At 42.8% G+C, this 22,709-nt stretch overlaps 1 protein-coding gene across 3 annotated transcripts in view; it reads left to right on the forward strand.

The window, feature by feature from the left end:
- wasf1 (WASP family member 1) overlaps positions 1-22,161 on the forward strand; it is a 59,629-nt gene extending 37,468 nt beyond the window's left edge. The window contains exons 4-11 of one of the 3 annotated variants that reach the window (XM_086190032.1): positions 1,386-1,539; positions 4,463-4,580; positions 9,738-9,821; positions 13,818-13,874; positions 14,993-15,156; positions 17,641-17,820; positions 19,665-20,239; positions 20,326-22,161. In XM_086190032.1, the coding sequence (XP_086046158.1) occupies positions 1,386-1,539; positions 4,463-4,580; positions 9,738-9,821; positions 13,818-13,874; positions 14,993-15,156; positions 17,641-17,820; positions 19,665-20,239; positions 20,326-20,483 (1,490 nt within the window). In that variant the 3' untranslated portion in view covers positions 20,484-22,161. The remainder of the gene's footprint in view (positions 1-1,385; positions 1,540-4,462; positions 4,581-9,737; positions 9,822-13,817; positions 13,875-14,992; positions 15,157-17,640; positions 17,821-19,664; positions 20,240-20,325) is intronic. The other 2 variants (XM_086190030.1, XM_086190031.1) reach the window with 2 other exon arrangements.
- The last annotated feature ends 548 nt before the right edge of the window (positions 22,162-22,709 follow it).

Genomic DNA, 22,709 nt, shown 5'->3' on the forward strand with positions numbered 1-22,709 from the left:
TCCTTTTATTTTGTCATTTTTTTCCCAAGAGGTCCTGCACTCATGTTGTTTACCTCAGGATCATGTGATGTATACAGTCCTGTGTGTGCTGAAGAAATAGCTGCATGATCCCCCCCACGCTTTTGTTGACGGAGTCTGATCCGCCCTCTGGCTCGGATCAGGTCACCACTCTTTCCGTCACAGGACACCTTGCTGTTGTTAAACTATATGTTTATCTATCGTCTCTCTTGTGCGACACTTTCCTCCTATTTGCATCTTGGCTGTATTATCTGTCTTACGGCCTGTCTTCAGTTCCCATCCCCCTTGTCAGTATTTCTTATGAATGTTTCAACTCTGTCTCTTTGTTTTAGAACCTTATCTCTCCACCCACCTTATCCATTACCTTTTCTTCCTCTCCACTGAGTCTGTGTAGTTTTATTTCCTCCTTCTGTCCTTCTGGTTAAGCACCAACCTTGATGGTCTTTGTTCATAATGAGACTTCTGTGCCCAAGGTGGCCAACCCTTCTGTACATCCACAGCCTGTAGAAGTGATTACTCATCTATGATGTAGAAAATATGCTCTTATTTGGTGGTTTGCTTTACTTGTTCCATTTTGAGCTTGAACACTCCACTAAACTGTCTCTTCTGGGTTTAAGTTTATGATTCAGTGGGTTCATATTACTTTGTGTGAGGTAGAAGGGCTAATAAGAGACAATGCTCTTTTTTTAATCTTCCCCTGGGCAGCAGTAAAGTGTATCAATTTGTCACCCCCCCCCCCCCCCCCCCCACACACACACACCCCATGAATAATACAGATCTGGTTACCCTTTTTTTTCCTGTCCTGATATTTTGTTTCTTTCTGCTGGTATTGAGAGTTCACTTCAGTTTGCAGTTTGGTTGTGTTTTTCTGCAACCTGCTTTTCAAAGAGCATCAGCTGTGCAGTATCGATTTTCTTCTGTTATTCTACCAATCTCCGAAAATGTCAACTGTCCCCACTTAAAAGAAGGTCAATTACTCCCAAACCTGCTGACTGGCAACTTTAGCCTCAGCCTAGTCTAGCCAAGCTGAGCTGCCATGTACAGCGAGGGGAAAAACAGGAATTAGCCTATTAAAAGTGTAATGTTAGCCCAGGGAAGGATAAAGAGAGGGCTTCTAATAGGTTCTGTTCTCCACAGTGATAATGACAGTTTGAGCGATTATGTCAATATCAGTTGTCATGATGATGAGATGAGGCTGGATGGTAATTAGAGCTTTCATCAGAGACAGGGGAAAGACTTTCAAACGCAGAGCAGGTATGACTACTCGTCTGTGAGGGCAACGTCGTGGAACGGAAGCGCAACAGACAAACTGAAACCCAACGAAATAACATTTTGCTTCTTCCTCTTTGTCCCTTTTTTCCCCTCAGTGTCTCTTCAGGACATCACCATGCGGAAGGCTTTCAGGAGTTCCACCATTCAGGACCAGCAGCTGTTCGACCGTGATTCGCTTCCAGTCCCGATGCAGGAGACCTTCCAGGCCTGTGAGCAGCCGCCGCCGCTCAACATCCTCACGCCATACAGGTGAGTGTGTTTTCCTTTTTCTGTTTTACTTTGTATTGTGATGCTATTGATAAAATTTGATTATATAAGAAAAACATTTTTTTTATGTATTGCATGCCTGTATTTCATGATAGTGTGTATTTGTCAGTATTTTTTTTTTTTATTGTTAACCAGTACCAGGTTTGATTCCTCCTCCAGCATCTTACAGGAAATATGTCTGTCTAATACTTTAACCCCAGCTGGGCCACTTGGAGGTTATAAAGCTAATGCACCATCTTTATATTTTGTGTGTGTGTGTGTGTGTGTGTGTGTATAGACATACACATGCACCATTGACAGTCAGGAGCAGGTGTAGGCAGGGGTATTTAAATCTGTTGAGGGGGTGTTTTTAACCTCCAGGTCTTAACATCACCCTAGACCAAGCGAGAAGCAGGTGTGGGTGTCTGACTCACTGACATTATTTCCTGTCCGTATTCTAACTGACTTGTTTTGTGCCAGCTGAGGGCTTCACATCAGTTGTTAGACAAGATGATTTATTGGGGATAAAAAAAAAACAAGACTTGGATGGATTATACGAGACCTTTTTTAAGCAGATTTGTCCAACATTTTTATTTCTACTAGTAGCCTGCCTCCATTAGTTCCAAGCTAAAATTATGCGGCTGGCATTTTCTGAATTCTGGGGTCACCATGATGTCATGGAGGAGGGGTAACTGTCTTCCTGAGGTCAGGACACCTAACTGTGAGTCTCTGAAAGGAAAATTATACTTATTTGAGAATCATTTTAATGTTAAAGCTACAAATCCTAAATCACCCGTTTCACCATAATTTTGATGGCGCATTCTTACTGTACATTTTGATCTTTTGCTAACTTTTCACTTAAGTTCTGCTAACTTGTAGCGCTGCTTGTTAGTAAAAGCAGCTGGCGAGGAATTCACAGTACCATACAGAATGTTTTAGGGGAAGCTACCAAGGCAGAGAAAAATATTCAAGTAAGGACCTTACATACTGCCCCACACTAGGGTAGTGCTAGCTGTTAGCAACTGCATACAACACGTATGCCAATGCTGCAGGTCCAGATCAACAGTCAGGTAGTGATATTGTCACGTCACAGCAGAACCATAAGCTAAAACTGTGACCATCTGCACATTTGGTTTCTAATTTTAGGCCAGAACCAAAGTGAAATATACAGTAGTTGCAATTCAATTCACTTCTCATCTCCGAGTTAATTTGAACAGCACTGAGCAGCTGATTGAGACCGTCATGGGTGAATATATCATTGTCACGATTCATATTTTAAAATCACGCCTTTAGTTTGATCATTTCAGTCACCCCCCCAATTCATCTTCCCAATGTCTCTTGTCCTCATCCCTCCCTCTTCTCTCTTCCAATTTTCTTCTCTCCTCTCTCCTTTGCTCCCTTCCTCACACATCACACCAGGAAGCTCCCAGGGACACCTCCCCCGGCTGTTACTTCTCACATCCACCCTTGCTCTCTCTCTTTTTCCTCACTCTTATCCACAAGCAAACACACACCTCAGATATGCAGAGCACCAGCCGTGCATGATTTACACAAACATTATATATAATGCGCGCGCACACACACACACACACACACACACACACACACACACACACACACACACACACACACACACACACACACACTATTGTAGCTTCTTCACAATTCTATTTTCTTCCCTTTGTTGTGCTGCATATCAATAAAGTCTCAGCTCTGCCTTTCATTTTCACACATTTATTCATGTTTCGTGAAATGAGTGATGGGGACTTAAAATACCTTTCAAACTGGCCTTCAGCCAACATATAACATTTATTTGCACTACATATCTGAAGCAATTTTTCAAGCAAATGAAGACATCCATAAACAAAATAGTATGTTGCCCTTTGCAGGCTGAATTAATGGCAGTGCTCGAGATAGCAGTGTTCGCACATAGAAAATGAAAACTTTGATGTAGACTACAAACAGATACCTGCACTTGACCGCAGAATCTGATAGCAAGGGACACAATTTTTGGACCAAAAACATTCTACTTTCCATTTTTGTCTCTAATTTCCACTCTCTCATCTCAAGCTACGACCCCAAACGTGTACTTAAATTGTCAAATGGAAGAGCGAGTCGTAGCCTGGATGTCTGCTGGCTACAGGACGCTTCTGAAATATCTGACGTTGAACCCATTGCTGTTCCGTGTAAATGATAAATGTGCTCTATTTATTTAGCCCCTTTCCACTTTGACGGCACTTAAGGGCTTTTCAGTGTTGCCGATTGATGGCCGAGGCTGCAAGATGCCAACCTGCTCATCAGGGGAATTTAGCGTTTTGTAATCTTACTAAAAGACACTTACACATGGTCGATGGAAGAACCAGGCACTGAACCATCTGTATACTAGAAGGCTGCTCTAGCTGAGTTAATTTACATTGAAGAAACCACTAAAAGGAAAGGAAGAAAGACATTTATATATGAGATGACAGAGTATCTGAAGAAAAAACATTTTGTTTGGATAATCTGGTTAAATGATTTGTTGAAATTCATTGCAGTGAGCACTTAAATTAAGAAAAGGATGCTTATCTTCCAAAGACCAAACAATCAGGACTGCTTTTGTTTTCAGTCGCTGACCTTGAACTGTGGAATAGCTTTCATCTGGACATTACATTCTCCCAGTCCATTGATATCTTTAAATCCTGTGAAAGACCTTTCTCATTTAACTAGCTTTTAATTTGCTTTAAACGTGCGTAACCCTGATTTTTTGCCTTAAACTAAGGTGTGCAGTTTAGCTCCTTTAAATGTTGGTTTTTATTACCCCTACTACTTTTACTGGTTTGCATTTTCCATTGTCTATCCATATTTTAAGTAAGTCTCTTTTTAAAGTACTTTGGTCAACAGTCGTTTCTCTATAAATAAACTTGACACGTCTCTTGTCTGACTGCAGGGATGATGGGAAGGAGGGTCTGAAGTTCTACACGAATCCTTCCTACTTCTTTGACCTGTGGAGAGAGAAGATGCTCCAGGACACAGAAGACAAGCGGAAGGAGAGGCGGAAACAGAAGGTAGGCCTGAAAATATACTTGTAATGGACATTTCTTTCTTTTCTTTTTTTTTTGGAGGGAAGTGAGTCGGAAGACATGAAAAAAAAACCAAGAGGCTCTCCTGAAAGACACAGATGGATGTGTCCCGCTTGAATAAACTGACAGGGGTGATTCACTGATAAATTCACAGGCCTGGCGTCATATCATGTTGCCTAATACATTAATTAGCCACCACTCTCAGAGTAATCAACTCTCCCTCCCGTCAGTCATCCCTCTTAGTTATTACTTGTGTGATCATCACGTCTAATTACTGGGAGCATCTGCGGTTCACTCGCTTCCCCCTTCTCACACAGATCACTAGTCTTATTATGCACTGACACACACACACACACACACACACACACACACACACACACACACACACACACACAAACACTCACACGCAGCTGGCCGAGGAACGATCTGTAATCACAAGCAACCTGAAAAGCATTTTGAATTTTTATTTTAGACGCACAGAAATACCCAGAATGAAGGGGTGTGTCAGCAACAAGGGTTCTAATCAACACCAGATTGTGTTTTCCTTACGTGGAAAGCAGAGTCACTGCACTTTTCATGAACAGCAAATGAGGAATAAGCACAGTGGTTTTCCAGTGAGCTTTTTTTGTGAATGAGGGAGGACAAGATACCTAATGATTTCGCGTATAAGTTGACTTGTGTTTTTTTTTTTTTTTTTTTAGCTTTTGCCTCATACACATTCAGCAATTTGATTGTATTTACTTTTCATTTCAAGTGGCACAGAAAGTTAATTTGTGGATAGACCTTATTTGCTTCATAGGTTTAGGAGGTTGATATGCTTTCTTGTGCTGTGGTTGTAGCTCATTCCAGTGATTTCATTCTAATTAAAGCCCCGGGTGGGCTCAGCTCGTAAAGCCTTGTTCATTTCCCTCTTCACCACAGTGGTAGTTAGACAGACTCGATGGAAAGACCCAGAAGGCATTCCCAGGGAATAGGAGTATGGACACACACACACACACACACACACACACGATCATGTCTTATACATGGTTTGAATGAAAATCAGGGTAAATAGAGTTTATGTGTTTCTCTTTTGGAAGCATGCAGAAAATATATAATTTCTGGGAACAAACACGGGTGCCATTTTATGTAAAGTATAAATAGATTTACTTTTCATCACTTCGATTAGTTGGATCAATCATAGTCTTAAATATGTGTGTGTATGTTGATGGAATAAACATGGATATTTGTGCAGAAGCTCATCATTAATATGTATCGTTATAATTTTCTTACTTTTGTTGGCAACGCGCACGCACGCACACGCACACAGAGCAAAAGGGCAGATAAGTCCTTGTTTGAAGATCTAAATCGATCATGATGTCCCGTGCAGCTGCACTGTGGAGGACCTGACAGCCACTGCCACCTGTCAGTCAATGTGACACTATTCAAGATTGGCTGCCAGCACATTGAGTGCCGTGACTGACAACGGTCCACTTATTCTCCTAACCAACGTCAGTATCTTTCTTTCTTTTTTTTTTAGCAACTAGAAATTCTTAAGCCTGGCTTGCCAGTGTGGTTCACGTTGATAAATGCAAAGACGTGTGGTAGAATATGTTGATTGGTGGAATTGGCAGAGTACCACAATGTTATAATGTGATTCGAAATGAAACGACCGATTTAGCCTACAAGCCCAGAAGAGAAGAACGGAAACTTGTTTTAACAGAGTTTTGGTGCTACTGTGACGTCCTTTGTGCTGTTTATTGATCTCTTTGTTATCTGCAAATACATTAGCGAAGGGAAAGCATCACGCTGACCGTCTTTATCTTCCGTTTTTCTTATGATCTTCCTCAATAAACGCTCTCTTCTTTTTTACTCTGCCATTTCAGCATTAAGAGTTCAGAGAGAGCTTCTAGTACCGGACAAGCTTAGCAACAAAACAGTCTCGTTGATCTTTCACACAAGGGGTGGAGGGACAGGAAAAAGTTAGTATTCATCAGTGCACTGTACATATTTATACTTCAATATGGAGCATTCAGGTACTTCAAAATGTCTGGTTTAGACTCCAATCAATTAACAACACTACAATATACTTCTATATTCCTTTGACATAACTTTCTTGAATCTACTGAACCAGGAAAAAGTGTTTTTGATGCCTTCCAGTGAGCAGCAAAAGCAATTGACTTAAGCTGGTGAACAGGGAGACCTACTTCATGGGTTCAGGTCAGAGTTCCTTCTTAAACCACAGAGGAAATACTGCAACTCTAATATTAAACCCAAGGTGTTGAGAGACCAAGATGAGGGCCTTTATATATATATATAAAAAAAAAAAATTCAGTTTGAACTGGGAAAATTCAGGCAACTTAAAGTCTTGAAATAGTTTCAAAGAGAAGTGAATCAAAAGCAGTCCAGTTCTCAAGTAAGCCTGATGTGTCCAGAACCTATAATGTTGTTTATGAGGTTTAAGATTCCCATGAAAGGGGGATGATAAAATAAAAATATGATTAAAAAGTGTTGTTTTGATGTGAGAGACAATCCAAACACACAACACACAGATTAGCAGCCAGTGATAAATGATAGGCAGCACCGGGACAGAGAGAAGGGACACAGGAACCTGCAGTGTTCTAATCTCATTAGCGCCGATGTTAGCCCCGGCCTCAGTGGATTAGCAGCAGACTATGTGCTGCCGAGCTAGTCAGAGGAAGATAGAGAGAATGAGAGGAAAGTCCCACGGAATGCCCTGGAGAAGAAGCCAGAGAGACTTGGAGAAAATTAGCGAGAGAGGAGAAGGAGAGCACCGTTGCTTCTCTTTGAGATTAGTCCACACTCCATGTACTGTGTGTCTCTAGTGTCTGGATCCCCTGTGGAGAATCCTGTTTGACGACGTCTCTCCTGCTCCTGTAACATTATAGCATGCACAAACATCCTGAAAATATAATCGCTTGAAAATTTCAACCTGTTTTTCTTCCTATTTCATATGCCATGAAGAAGTCGAAACAGAGCCCCTGCTGGTCCTCATTGCTGTCAGTGGGTGGTCATTATTGCCAGCAAGAAAACTCAAGTCATTGACGTAACAGCAGGAGAATGTTTTCCAGCTTCGTCACAACTGACTGAAGACTTCAAATAATCAATTAACTTTTAAAGGGTTCGAATTTGCATCGGAAATATTTGATACACGGAAATGAATAAACCATTGTGAAAGTTGTTTTGCTCAACAAAACCAAGGAAACAGCTCATGTCCAGACTTAGAAACAAAAATTTAGCACTTATTGTTTTGTCCCTGTATGACTTGTATGCTCATTGTATCTAAGAACACTCATTTAACAAAAACTTGCTACACAGGCAACTTATCTCCAGTATTGTTGCCAAAAAAACACCCTGTTGGGCCCGGTGGTCAACTGTTGTGAGTACTGAAAAGCTTTTTGATTCAGTTACTGTAGCACTAGTGCCCAAAGATTCAGTTCGCACACTCTACTGCTACATTCACATCTAAAATGCTACCGCTAATTTAATTCTCACGCTCTCTGTAAACCACACATTCTGCAGTTGGTGTCCATGTGTTTTGAGTTTAAGGAGAGGAAATGGAGGAAAGGTTCTATGTCAGGGGTTCAGAATCTTTTCATCTACTTTGTTGTTTAACAGCAGCTGCTGAAGAGTTTGAAACTATCATACGTCAAAAAAGTAGTGACACACGCCCACCGCCACACAACTGCCCCAACACCTTAACACCTTTGGCTGTAATCCAGCCAGACACTTAAGGCATGTCACTGGAGTGACATGTCATAAATCGACCACAGCAGAAGCGCTCTTTCTCGATGTCATGTTTACGTTAATCAAGGGTTGGGGACATGGAGAACCCAAAGTGTTACGGATACAGGATGTGACCCTTGTGCACTGATAATGTGCGAAAAGCACACGTTTTGTTAACAGCAGGGGAGAACGCTGAGTTCTGGTGTAGCCGATAGGAAGGCCATCTCTCTTCTGGCGGTGTGGCGCACGGCGTACATGTCCAGTGTCTTTAAAGTGCTCCTGTAGCTCTGAGCAAAGAGCACCATGTCTCAATCACTTCAGCTTTCTGACAGAAATTCATAATATTAAATTGCTTCACCTCTCCCCAATAAAAGCACCCAATCCTTTTACCCCCCCCCCCCCACTCCGAACCCTCCTGCCTTGCCGTGGTTGCCATGGCAACTACTCAGGTCCATTTAAGAGAGAGCAGGCTTGGAGCGCAGTGACACAAAGATGGACAGAGACTGACACTCTGAACGGTGAAGTGCTACAGGCCACGGTGGTTGCACTCATTCCAGGCTGCTTCGCTATCGGTGCAGACGTGTTGGTGCTTTTTTTTTTTTTTTTTTTTTTGCGTGTGACCAGGCAGGGTCATCTCTGACAGCGTCTCATGAAACACTTGTACTGTACTTATTACTGTACTTGTTTATCTACTTTCATCCAGACTGCAGTTATAGTCCGTATACAAGCGCATGCGAAAGATTCCAGCCACAGGCACAGTAACCATGTATATCAGACAGCCTTAATGGTTGCTTTTGACCTTAGCGACACTTTATTGAACCACAGAATCTTTAACACTAGTGACTCAGGTTAGGGTGTATTTAGACTGTTGTAAATTATATGCAAACACCTTATTGCATCAGCTTGATAGTTTATTAGCACATTAGCTTACCACCCTTCTCCTATGAATTGCATTAAGGGCCACTTTTGTATGCAGACACGTGCACTGAGCTACGCTGCAGCACATTATAAGCCAGTGCTGTTCGAGGTTTAGCTTTAGCACCTCCATTCTTGTCATTGATGTAAGTAATATAAGGCTAAGGGCTTATTTATGTTTTTGTATCATAGCAGTTGTGTGGGCAGGTTGCATTTTCAACCTAAATACAGTGAGTGAACTTTCAAGAGCGATTTGTATTAAAGTAAAAATAGACAGCCCACATGTGTATTTGCAGCTTTGATTCATTAAAACACTTTGTTGTTTATAGATGACCCAACATATTTTGTAGTGTTTCTGTGATAAATAATTAGGAACTATAGCGTGCTCTGGCAGACAATATACTGCAGTGGGATCTCACTTCTTCTGTCTTCCTTCCTGTCAGGCTTTGCTTTTCAGTTTGTCTTCTTAATCCCGGTCTAATTCTGTCTAACTCTGTGCAGCTGGAAATACCTTATCTTGTGTATCCCAAGGGCCTTATAAGAGTCCTCTCTGAAACCCCTCCTCCCTTCCTCACCCCCCCTGAGGTAAGCTCTTCTCCCTTTGCCAAAGCATCTGCTCCCCATGCGGTAGCCTGCAGCCCCCACCCCCCCACCCCCACCTCTCTTCTCACTGCTCTCTCTCTCTCCACGCTGACTCTGGTTTGGTCTGGACAAATGAGCCCCTCACCTTGTTACTAACCGCCCCTCCAGTATTTACCTGCCCTGACTGCATCCCAGTTCTATTTTAGTGGCAGCACATTCTTGACATTGGATGACTTTCCTCTAAAAAAAGAAAACTTTACTGAACCTCGTCCTCTCCTGAGAAACTTGATGAGTTCCTCTGTGTTGCTAACTCACTCTAGATGCAATTCCAACTGACTTCCAAGTGGTCCTCTAAATGTGTATTTATCCCAACCAAATCTAAAACATTTTGTTAAACCAAAGTAAAGTCAATACATCCTTTAAACATTGTGTTTCTTCTTCACTTGACTGTCAAGGAGGACAAGTTACTCTGAGGAATGTGGGACACAGCCATGGAGTGAACGCTTCACTAACAGCAAGAGATCTCAGGTCATATTTGCTGGATTTGACTTAGAGGGGAAGCAAGCGATGCAGGAGAAAGAGTTTGCTAACAACTAGGCTTATGAGCTAAAAGAGCAATATAGTAGGCTTCAGAGCATATTAAAAACTTAAACACTAAAATTTCCTTTGGTCACACGCCTCCATCCCCTCGTCTGTGGGACAATGAACCTGAGAGGCTGATGTGGTCCCATATCTCACCCAACAGCCGAGTCTCTTTGAGGCATATTAACATTCCAGTACCTGATGTTTGGCTGGATAGAGACATGTGCCCGTTACACATGAAGATTGTTGTCAAGAAACTGTTTTTCCTGGTAACCCTTCAGGGAGGTCCTGAACAAGCTCCCTCAGTGGGACCAGAACCCAGGCTCAGTCAGGGGGTCTCATCGGTGGGGGTGGGGGCTGGTACTCTTGTTGTTGCGGCCCATTGTGGCCTGTGTTCTTTAACGTAGACTAGAGGACTGGAAAAAACCTAAATCTCAGCTAAATCTTAGAAGGACCAAATATATCTAGTGAATGGTGTTGTGTGGCGGACCAAGTGGAGATATTACCCTGAATTTGAGTGTGTATTGGATCAGGTCACCGAAATCTCCCTTAACTTCGCATTGATGTGGACTCTAGGGCTTCCTCGGTGCCGAGCTACCATCGGTCATACCAATACCTGGCTTTCTTCCAAACCGTTGATGGGTGATTTCCTCCTGCCGACTGCTGTTTAAAAGAATCAACATGTATTAAAGCATAATAGGTGCTAATTGTCATTTGCTTTTATTGTATTTAAAGTGCATGACTGGTATGATATTGCTGTGAGGCTTCATGATAATGCATCAATATTATAACCCTACTAACTGCACTGCTACAGCAGCATTTTGTGAATATATACTCTTTAGTCGTCTAATGATTATTGTACAAGACTCATTTGAGAGCTGTAATGTCAGATAAATATGAGCGACACAAATCCGATACACTGTATTGGATTGGGGGGGTTTATGTTATTGTCAGCAGGAGGGTGGTCCATTGACCATGCGCCTTTGCGGGCCTCCCTGTGGGGACTATTTACCCAGTAACACAGCCGCAGTTCTGCTGAGTCTGGCACATCGAACACACACACACACACACACACACACACACACACACACACACACACACACACACACACACACACACACACACACACACACACACACACACAACTATGCATACATATATGCACACACCGACCGGCACATGAGATTACATTCTGTGTATGACATAAATCTATACACACACACACACTGCTTACACAGCCACACTCGCTCTACCGGTAGCAGGCCGATCAGATGAAGGATGACGGCCCACCAGAAGTACACAGAAATCGGCTACATTCACACACAAGCCTGTTTCTCATTTTCCCTTATACAAACAAACACATGTGCCCCCCCCCCCCCCCCCCATTGGTTTTTAAAGCCCATTGTCACATTGCTGCATTAAAACTCTCAGTGGTGCTACACTGGGCAGATGGTTGTCTGGCAGCTTTGTGTTTTTGACTGGGGCTACCACCTGTGCAACCATCACTCCATATTTTAATATCGATAAAAGTGCTTTAAACGTTGCCAAGACACAATGACTGCAAACATTTCAGACAGTCAAAGGTTAGTCAGAGTGAAGCTAATCTTCCAAATTATAAAACAGCGTCATTTTAAAAGGCTCAGCAGTTGTAAAATGCCAGGTGCCGATAAGTTAGAATATTTGACCTTCTGATGCAGCTCCTTCAGCCTCACCACAGTGCTGCCACAGCGTCGTACTTTCTTATTTTCTGAAATTATATTCATATTTTCAGCCCAAATGTGCTGGACCAGAGTAGCAGGATGGTTGTCTGGATATGTGCGAATGTGTGCTTGAACGTAGAGGCTTCCCCTTAGCCGAAGGCTCATCAGGGGTAATGGGCCATGATGAATCAGAAGCTAATCAATGTGAATTACCAGTAGGATTTATTCCCTGGCTGACTCTCAGAGGCCCGGCCCCAGCTGGCAACGGCCGAAAATCAACACCAGGAGACGCTTTTAAAAACCCATGTTGTGTTGAATCAGCTGCTTGTCACTATTCCTTTTGAAGACCAACACACACACACACACACACACACACACACACACACACACACACACACACACACACACACACACACACAAAGATTTGTCCCCAGACACTCTTAATGAATTTCCGACTAAACTATTGCATTCCGACCCCAAAACTTAACCTAAGCTAATGCCAATTTCATCTCTAAAACTAAATATTGACCCTCAAATTGTCCTTTGAAGTTGTAAGGTGGGCCAAAATATCCTTAATTTGCAGAAATGTTCCCACTTAATGGGTTCAAACTAAATTCTAAATTCTCCTTACAGACACAAACACACACACACACACACACCCCAGAGGTCTTAACCTTGCTTTGACCAACATTTGCAGGGAGTAATACTTAAAAAATACACACACACACACACTGTTAAAATGTAAAAGGATTGTAATAATTACTAAAACTAGCCAGCACTCAAACTTGTGTTTGTGTACCAGTAGTTAAAGATTGTGTTGCCCTGTTTTCTTGCTGTCAACAAATTCCACTAAAGCCAACAGTGAATGGATCTGTTTGTCAAGTGTTTATTAATATGCAGATTACAATAACTAAAAACTGCATATGAATGAATGGGATTGCGTATCAAAGAAAGTACACTTTTCATTTTCTTCATTTGAAGCACTATGAAATAACATCAAATGTATCCTGACCAAAAAAAAAAAGAAAAAGGAGCGATCCAGGTACAAACTGTGTTTTGGTGTAAGTGTTTGTCAGGGTTGCACGTTGTTATGCTAATATGAAGGCGGTTCTGGTGACTAAACTTATTAAGAAGGTGCGCTCGTGCATTGCCGGTGTGAAATGCTCCTCCTTCATTTTTGTGTTGTTGTTGTTGTTGTTGTTGTTGTTGTTCTTGTGCTGCAACTTATTGTGTATAATTTTGAGTTTGACATGCGCATGAGAACGTGTGTGCGCGCGCGTGTGTATGTATGTGTGTTTGTTTTGCACGTCATTCCTCAACGTCTGCTCAATGTCCTCCATTCCAGTGAGATCTCTCTTTTTCTACCTCACTCTTCTGTGAGCTGCAGCTCGGCTCTATTATTTTCCTGTGTGTGCGTGTGTGTGTGTGTGTGTGCGTGTGTGTGTGTGTGTGTGTCTGTCTGTGTGTGTTTACTCCGCGTGATGCTCTACCCTACCTGCATTGTGACGTCCTTGTTTCTATTTAACAGCACTTTTTTTCCCTCTTTCCCTTTTGTCTCACTGGCTCTCCCACTCAACCCTGTTTTTTCTTTCTTTCTTTTTTTTTTTTTTTTTGTCGACTGTGTGCAGCAGTGTTGTGCTCAATCCTGCGCCATGTTGATTTTTTTGACCCCCTCCCCTGACCCCTGGTGCTTCTCTTGTGGTTTTTGTTCTTGTAGTTGCAGGACCCCCGCATGTATGATCAGGTCTATAGGTACTTAGACCTTCCAGGGCAGGTATGTGAAAATACAAGGAATATTTGTGTTTGATTTCTGCTTCTCAGCTGGCTGCTCAGTTTCTTTATCACGCTGTGTGCTGAGGTCTGGCTGACAGGGAGTGCTGATTGACTATAGGCTTGTCATTCATGGAAAACAAACAAACAAACCGTCTGAAACTTCATCACTACTTTGAGTCTATGACTCCCAACAAAATAAATACCTACAGGATCATTTGACTCTAAGTCAGTAAATCAGCGCTCCCTTTCCCAAACTTATATAACAGTGTTTTATTTTCTGCAAAGAATATCTCTCTCCCTGTATATTCTGTTAGAAACATGCTTCTTAAACCTGTGTGATTGGCCTTTTTAACAAGACAGAGCAGGACATGGTTCAATGGAAGTTTCTAGTTTGAGGTGATTGGAAATGACACATTCGTTTTGTATGTGGCTCATGGTTAAAGTAAATAAGGTAGCATGGTAGCGTTCAGTCTCCATTCAAATCTTAATGAGCAAAACAAAGAGAAGTTTTTGATATTGCTTTTACTTAGGTCTGACAAGCAAAAGCAAAAGTACTTCATGACATGTATGTATTGGAACCGTCGACCTGGTAATGGTCATGTTGTAGTGGTGTGTGTTCCAGCTGATTATGTCTTTCTTATGTCGTCACGTTTGATTTTGTGATCAGGTGATGCTGCGTTTTTTAATTTAATCAGGGAGTTAAAGTACAGGTAGCTCAGCATTGTACTTAAGTACAGCGCTTGAGTGAGAAGTTCCTCAAGAGAACGTAAAAGTCTTCTACTGAAATAGTTAGGAAATGCCTCTCTTTCCCTTTGTTCCTCTATTGCAGTTCTCATCACCTCAGCATGTTGTGATTTTATGTTTTGTCTTATCAGATAAATGAAACAGCAGCTAACCAGATGTTCTCTCTCTCTCTCTCTCTCTCTCTCTCTCCCTCACACACACACACACACACACACACACACACACACACAATGCCCTTCCCCTGAACCATCCCATCTAAACCTGTTCTTTTGTTTGGATTTTACTTTTCCCTCCAAACCTCCCCCCTTACAATCCTCCCTACATCATCATCATCATCATCATCATCATCATCATCACAATCATCACCCACCGAAGCTGAAGGCAATCGACCGTCCACAGGAGCCAGAGAAGATACCTCGGGCGCCCCACGATCGTAAGAAGGAGTGGCAGAAACTGGCGCTGGGTGCAGAGCTGGCTCAGGACGTACCTGACGATAAACACCGAGAGGCCAACGGCGCCGCAGGTTACCCAGACAACAGGTGTGTAAAGATCTCATGCCATCAGGTGCAAACAACAACAAGCCGATTACATAAACACTGATTTTTTTCCCGCAGCATGTAATCACTCCAGCTTCAAAACTAAACCCTGCCCAGTCCACAGAGAGCGGGTCCTTGTAATTCACACTTTACTGACAGAGGAAACGTAGCTACAGAAGCGATGATTAGGGTCCCTCTCAGCTCTGATTGCAATAATTGTGCCTCAGTTGTTCCGCTGATCAGGTGTTGGACTATATATATATATATATATATATATATATATATATTATATATATATTATATATATATATATATGTATATAGTCCATATATAGTCCACATATATATAGTCCACATATATATATATATATATGTATGTATGTATATATATATGTGTGTGTGTATATATATATATATATATGTATATATATATATATATATATATATATATATATATATATAGAGTTTATGAGGAACATTTTTTATGCAAATTGGTGGTTTTCTTAGAGCTGTCAGAGCCGTCAACAGCTGACATAACATCTTTTCTTTGAGTGTCAATGAATAGGAATTTTATGTAAATTGCTTCCACAGTGAGTTCACGTTAAAGATTAGAAACTCCTTGAGGTCAGCGGCACTTCCAAAGCACCACATAAATGGTGTTTGAGTCAACATATTTATACGTGTAAGGACGCCGTATAGAACACATGACCACAAACTAGCAAGTAAGTTCCTGCTAACTATTCCAATTAATTGTAGATATTTTTGGGAGCAGCCTTTCAAGGAATGGAATATATCACAGAATTAGTGTAGAATTAAGTCAAAATTAATATTTTTAATTTAAATGTTGGCCCAATGACTGGTCAAGTCAAACAGAAAAAGAATCAAAAGCCTTTATTGTCATCGTATTTTGGAAATAGACTAAGTTTCACAAGGGGCGCTCCTCTTTGGTTCAGAAAGTATTAAGATACAATAAGATATAATCACACCGTACACCATTTATACAAGGCACTGCATGCAGAACTAGTTTAATATAAAGTGCCCTTCTAACAAAATTGCCCCAACAAAAGTTGTCTGGAACCAAACTCTTCACTTCACTTAAATTTATTTTACTTTACTTTATGTAGCTTAACTTAGCTTAACACAGCTGCAGTTATGAGCTCCTCATACATTTAAACCACCGTTAAATAAATACATATCTATAGATATCTGTCTTTTTTTATATTGCCTGCCTACTTGTTTATTACTGTGAATTCATCGACGCTATAAAGGATTGACTTGGTGGGCGGCCATCTGCCTCTGCAAATTAGGGCGAATGCGGGAGAGACGCAGACACACACTTAACTCTGTTGCCTGAACCGTCTTGTGCAACATCTTTTATGTCTATACGTTGTGCTGTTGTGTGTACATGTATGCAAGATGTCACGTATGTTGTGTGCTGGCTGCTTGATTTCTATCGATCTTTTGGTCGTCTGAGTGTCACGTCTTGTCATGCTTGTCACAACAACCCGCCTACGAACTACAGATGAAAGTCAACCTCTGGCTACAATCTGACCCCTTTACGTTTAATATGTTATGTAATACGCACTCTACTTTTCTGAATGATTATATAAAATCGTATATAAACCTACATACGCCAGTGAGGGGTGAACTTGTTCTGGACTAAAAATAAACCTGCATGCTCAATCTCGTAGGATTCGGTGCTCCACTTATTCACACAGTTCAGCACCTGCTCACCTTTGCAGAAGCAGAATAGCAACATAGTCGCTATACTTTTTTCCACTGAGCTTGATTGTAACCTGAGCAGACTCTTACTGCCCGCGCACAGCACCAGACCACATCTGTGTACTGGGCAGGAACACATACACCACTGACCTCGTTCAGTCATTAGTGTTGCAGTTCATTATAGCCTTCAAGGGTTTTTGAGATGATTGAAGGATGAGAGGAGAAAAAGTGAAGTACTACCTTCCTCCTTCCTGTCTTCTCCCATCAAGTATTTGATAATTGTAGTTCTAAAGCTCCATTTACGTAGCGCTTTTCAAACCTTTATGGTGCGTGCGCATGTGTGTGAGGCAACACTTAAGTTGCCTCACACACATGCGCACGCACCAATGCTCACACATACAAACTCTTTGCCATGCAAGGTGCCAGCCTGCTATCAGGACCAATTAGGGGTCCAGTATCTTTCTAAAAAGACACTTAGACGCGGTCTCTGGAGGAAGAGGGGATCAGTCTAATTATGAGATGGCTTCTCTGCCTCCTGAGCCATGTTCCCTGGATGTGGGGAAGGTCACGTTCACTGTAAGGCGCAATGCCAGGGTTTGATCACATGGATCTAAGATATATATGTGGCATCATGATCAATAAGCTAAAGTCTGAGCTGATTCATTGTTGGTTTGAAGAACTCAGTTCAGCGACAGCCAACTCTGTTCAGGAACTGAAGTTCTAGAAGACGTGAAGTGAGGAACTGAACCTGCATCTCTCTGCTCAGGGCTCCCTTGTACATGGAACATTTGGACGGGCCCTTCTCGTTGGCTGCGCTGCCCTACAGCCAGATGAATGAGCTGCTGAGCCGTAGCGGGGACAGAATGTATTCGCGACCCCATGACCCTCCACCACCTCCACCTCCCATGCACCCACTGGGAGAGATCAAGCCACCCTCTGTGATCAGGTGGGACTTACCCCCCATAGACACTACACACCTTCATTCATTCAACTGGAACCGTCCGTGTATTCAAGAGTAGCAACAGTAACACTTCAACTAGGATTTGTAAAGGTACTGCACTTCATGCATACTTCACTTTTATTGAAGCAAGTAAAGCTATAAAACTCAGGAAATATTCAAAGAAATTCCAGCTCTACACTCAGATGACTATTATTAAAGACGCCCCAAGGTATTATTCAAAGATTTATAGAATCTTATAAAGCAAAATCAATTAACCTGCATAATCTGAGCAAGTGAAGCCTGATAAGGTGAAGCGGAGGTGAAAAATAAGGCGGGACAGAATTTAACGTAACACTAAACAGACAATTTCACAGAGCGTGCCTTTGTTGTCATTGTCATAATGTATTTCTGTTTACACACTCTCCAGCTGATTGGAGGGTTCAGAGTTAGCTACAGTAGGTTGATGGGTAGTCGGCTCCTTTGTTAGAATGAAAGGACCTCTGTCTACGTTTACATGGACAGCAAAATAAGGACTTCATTTTGAATAAGACAGTACTTAGGTTAAGGAGTTTACACGAGTTTTGTGTAGAATATTCATTTTATATTCCTGTTTACAAGCCACAGAGCAAAGTCCCGCGATGACAGATTACATCGCTACGTCGACCCAACAACCACAGGTGTTTCCTCCCCAATGATGCAGGGAACCGAGCTGAGAGCTGAGTTTGTAACGCCTCCACCTGGAAGCTGGGCCAGGTGTCGTAAAGTAGCTTCACTGTCAAACACATTGCGAAAATGCTGCAAAAACTCCACCAGGGACTTCATAGTGTGACTAAAGCGTAAACACGTCTACAAGACCCTTTGATGACTACTGTGTACTGACTGGCTTCATTCAGGTTCAGTGCTTTAGAACTTGCTGTTTATACACCAGTGTCACATCCTGAGTGTTGTCTTCATCGTCTTCATAATCCCTTAATATTGCCGTCCATGTAAACGCAGTCCCTGACATGAATAAAACTGAAACAAATGACCGCAGCCAGGAACCTGCTTCCTCTGCCAATCTCCTCAGATTCCTCCAAAAAAGCGCCTTGAACAAGTTCCACACCGTTGTTTGCCTTTGCTCCGTCTGAGAGACGTGCAGCAGCAGAAATCTCACACTTCATGTTTAAGAGGACCAGGACTTTTCTGCTCTGCTGGAGCTTAGTTGAAAAACAGAAAAGGTAATGGACAGATGGATTTGTGGTAAGCAAAGGCAAGAAGGAAAAGGGAAGGATCGATAACGTGTTAAGGCCACTGAGTGTATAAGAGATGTTTTTTTTTCTCTGCTGCACACTTTTGCCGCATATGTCACTGTTCGAAGGGATGGCGAGATCAAAGGGAATGATTAAAGCTGCGGCTGCAACAACAGAGAAATATCCCATTGATTTTTGCTTTTTCAGATGTCCTTGCAGCTATTTTCTTCTTTTTATCAACAAAACTGTCGTCTTTGACTATCCCTTCTTCTTACCAACTTTTCCTTTTCAGTCTTCTTCTGACCTTTGGTCTTGGTGTGGTTCTGCTTTCTGTCCTCTTCCTTCAAGTTTCATATGTTGTTCTACTTCATTTATTCTTACACCACACCACCTCAGATATTCCCCATGGTCTCGGTTATTGTTTGCAGACGTACTGGTTATGTTTGATTTTTGTGTGCTGCAGTTCCCCCCCCGCACCACCTTCTCCATGTTTCATGAAGATCCACCTGGTAGTTTTTGTGTAATCCTGCTTATGTCAACAGGTCTTGCTAAGAACGTCACGTCCTCTGTAGACGTTTCTCTGCTTCATGACCCTTTTTCTCCCCCTCTTCTGCCTCACAGCTCCAGTTCGGGTTTCTCTGACAGCAGACCTCAGTCTCCAGCCCGGACAGCAGGCCTCAACTCCAACACTCACCCTCCTCCGCCTCCCCCTCTTCCTCCTCCTCCTCCTCCTCTACCCTCCTCAGGCCTGCGAGGCACACCGCCTCCCCCTATTCCTCCTCTTCCGATCCAACAGCAGCCTCCAGCAATCCCACCTCCCCCGGCCCCTCTCCAGATCGCCCCAGGGGTGCTGCACCCTGCTCCCCCACCCGTGGCACCTCCCCTCCACTCCTCCTCTCCAGCTCGTCTCCAGCAGGTCCTGGACAAGGGACCACCCATGGGCTCTGCCGCCCACGCAGACAGCACCATCCTGCCTCCTCCCCCGCCGCCTCCCCCTCTGCCTCTCCCTGGAGCACGGAGCTCCTCTCCATGTCCATCAGGCCCCCCGCCAGTGCCGGCCTTCCCCTCAGCAGGAGCAATGGCCTCGCCACCCCCCCACACCACCGTCCACGATGTGGGGAGCAAGAGGCACCACCCTGCCAATCTGCCACCCATCAGCGATGCACGCAGCGTCCTGTTGGAGGCCATCCGGAAAGGTGGTTCATGTTTAATTTAGCCCTCAATTTAGTCTGCAAGGCAGGAGTTGTGTCAATCTAACTCTTCCCTCCTTTACCTGTTGCAGGCATCCAGCTGCGGAAGGTGGAGGAGCAGCGCGAGCAAGAGGCTAAACACGAGCGAGTGGGCAACGACGTGGCCACCATCCTGTCGCGCCGCATCGCCGTGGAGTACTCCGACTCAGAGGACGAGTCTGAGTTCGATGAGGGAGACTGGATGGAGTGATGGAGTCTCCATTCCAGAAAAAAGAGAAACATTGATGCCCACTACCGTCAAGCTTTTTTTTAAAAATAATGTCGTTACATCTCGTCTCCGTGTGGTTCGTGTTCGGAGGAGAATCTCCACGTTGACCTCGTCGCTCTGTCTAGTGTTCCAAAAGACTTTCTGTTATTGCTTTCATGCTTCTCTGCACTACCACACACACACACACACACACACACACACACACACCCTTCTTTTCTGCCGGATTTCTCTGGATGAAATCCTCTTATGTTTACTCTTGTTCCACCTGAAAAAGACTTTTTTGACGAACCACTTGTTTTCGTTTCATTGCGTCGATGTTTAAAAGCAAAACAAATAGAAAATAAATAAATGAAGGCATGTTGCATCTGTCTTTTAGTTCTCTGGCGCTGTACTGCCACCTGGTGGCTGAAAGTGGTGATTGCGGTTTTATTATTTTCACCACCTTTTTCTTTACTTTTAAATCTGCTGAAATATTTGCAGTTTGAACAGGCCAGTAGCTGCCAGCACTGACCACTTCACCCCTGCAGGGTAATCTTGAGTTATCAGGACTGACTTTTAAGAACAAAGCAAAAGATTGTGTCGGTATGTCATGTGATGATTGTCGTATGGTTGCGGTGAAAATGAGCAAGGCTGCTTTTTAAGTCATGTTTGTGCGGATCCATCCGCTTTCATCTAACCTTTACTCCAGGAATGCCAAGAAATTCTCTGCCTGTCCGGGTTCTGTGGATTCTAGAGGAGCCACGTTTGTTGACGTCAAAGAGAAACACTGAGCCATTGGAGTCCTTGGAGCTCCCATCCTGGTGTTTTTTTGCTTGGGGTTTCTTTGCCACACAGATGGACTCTAGAAGTGATTATAAATCAACACCAGGTACAAAACACTGAAGGCAGCTTGTCCCTCTAAACCCTCTTGTACTGCATACCCGACCGCTACCGAGGACCTTTCTTTACCTCGCTCAGTTCTACAGCAGCAAACATTTCATGCAATTCTGCATTTCGAGGCCTAAAAGAGGAAGGATGCCCCCCTTTTTTTTTTTCCTTTGTGGCTCATTTCAATGTCCGCCATCTTTTCTGTTCGTCCATTCTTTCTTCTACTTGCCTTATTGTTCGTACAAAAACGTGTCGTTGAGTTGATGAATGTATTGTGCTGTTACTACTTACTTGCCTGCGCTTGTATGGATTTGCTGTTTCTATGTCGGGGGAGGGAAAGGGACTCAGACGGGACGGAATATCCCTGGCTGAATGACAAAAAAAAAAGAAAGATTAGATCAATAACATGTAACTTATGTAACTGTTACAGTTTGCTTGAATTAATAAAAATCTAACGTTACGTTTCAGCTCCAGATGTTATGAGGTTGGTTTGTCTGTCGGCATCAACTCGCCTGTTTACTTAATCCTGACTTAAATGATCCTGTTTATAAGAACAACTTGAAGTTTGTCAACATGCACTTGACCCGGTGTGAATTGGGTTTTCCTTTTTTTTTCTTTCCATGTTTCCGCTGAATTATTATGAATGGACTTTAGCTTAAAGTAGTAAAGTTTTTAATATTCACTGGTTCCTCTTGTCTTAACATTCACAATATTTACAGAGGTTTTTTTTGGGGGGTTTCGCAATTAATAACTTGTGCTTAAAAATCAGGTTTTCGTGCACATCATTTGTCTTGCATTCAGCCCTGAGCCGCAATACATGCAGTTTATTTTGTTCATGTCGATATTATTTATGGGATATTATATCATCACAGGATATCGAGGCTCACTTCTCTGGTCCTTCTTTCTTCTCGTCTCCCTCTCTCTGTCTTCCCTGTCGTCTCTCCACCCCCCCACCCCCCCATGTTTATCTTGTCACTTTTTGTTATAATCTGCCTTTTCAAAGCGCTTCAGAGGGAATTTCAACATTCACATCCCTTTTGGCACATGACGCTTGAAAAACACGCTGCATGGATTAGAACGCCATCAATACATCGTGCAGAGCTATGACAGTCTGCAGGACACTGGTAAGCAGAAAGCTTATTAAAAGAGTGTGTGTGTGTGTGTGTGTGTGTGTGTGTGTGTGTGTGTGGGGAGCTGATGAAAAAGATTTAATTACCAGATACAGTGTGTTATTCTCCTCGTGCTGGGAAGACGTCCAACTCTTTTACCTCTGAGAGAATTGCCTGATTTGTTTTCCTCCCAACGTTAAATGGTAGTCAACAGAGCTGTAATAGCGTTTGC

The sequence above is a fragment of the Aulostomus chinensis genome, chromosome 20 (assembly GCF_037954235.1).
Source record: "Aulostomus chinensis isolate RoL2024-O1b breed Wild chromosome 20, RoL_Achi_v1.0, whole genome shotgun sequence".
Classification (NCBI taxonomy): Eukaryota; Metazoa; Chordata; class Actinopteri; order Syngnathiformes; family Aulostomidae; genus Aulostomus; species Aulostomus chinensis.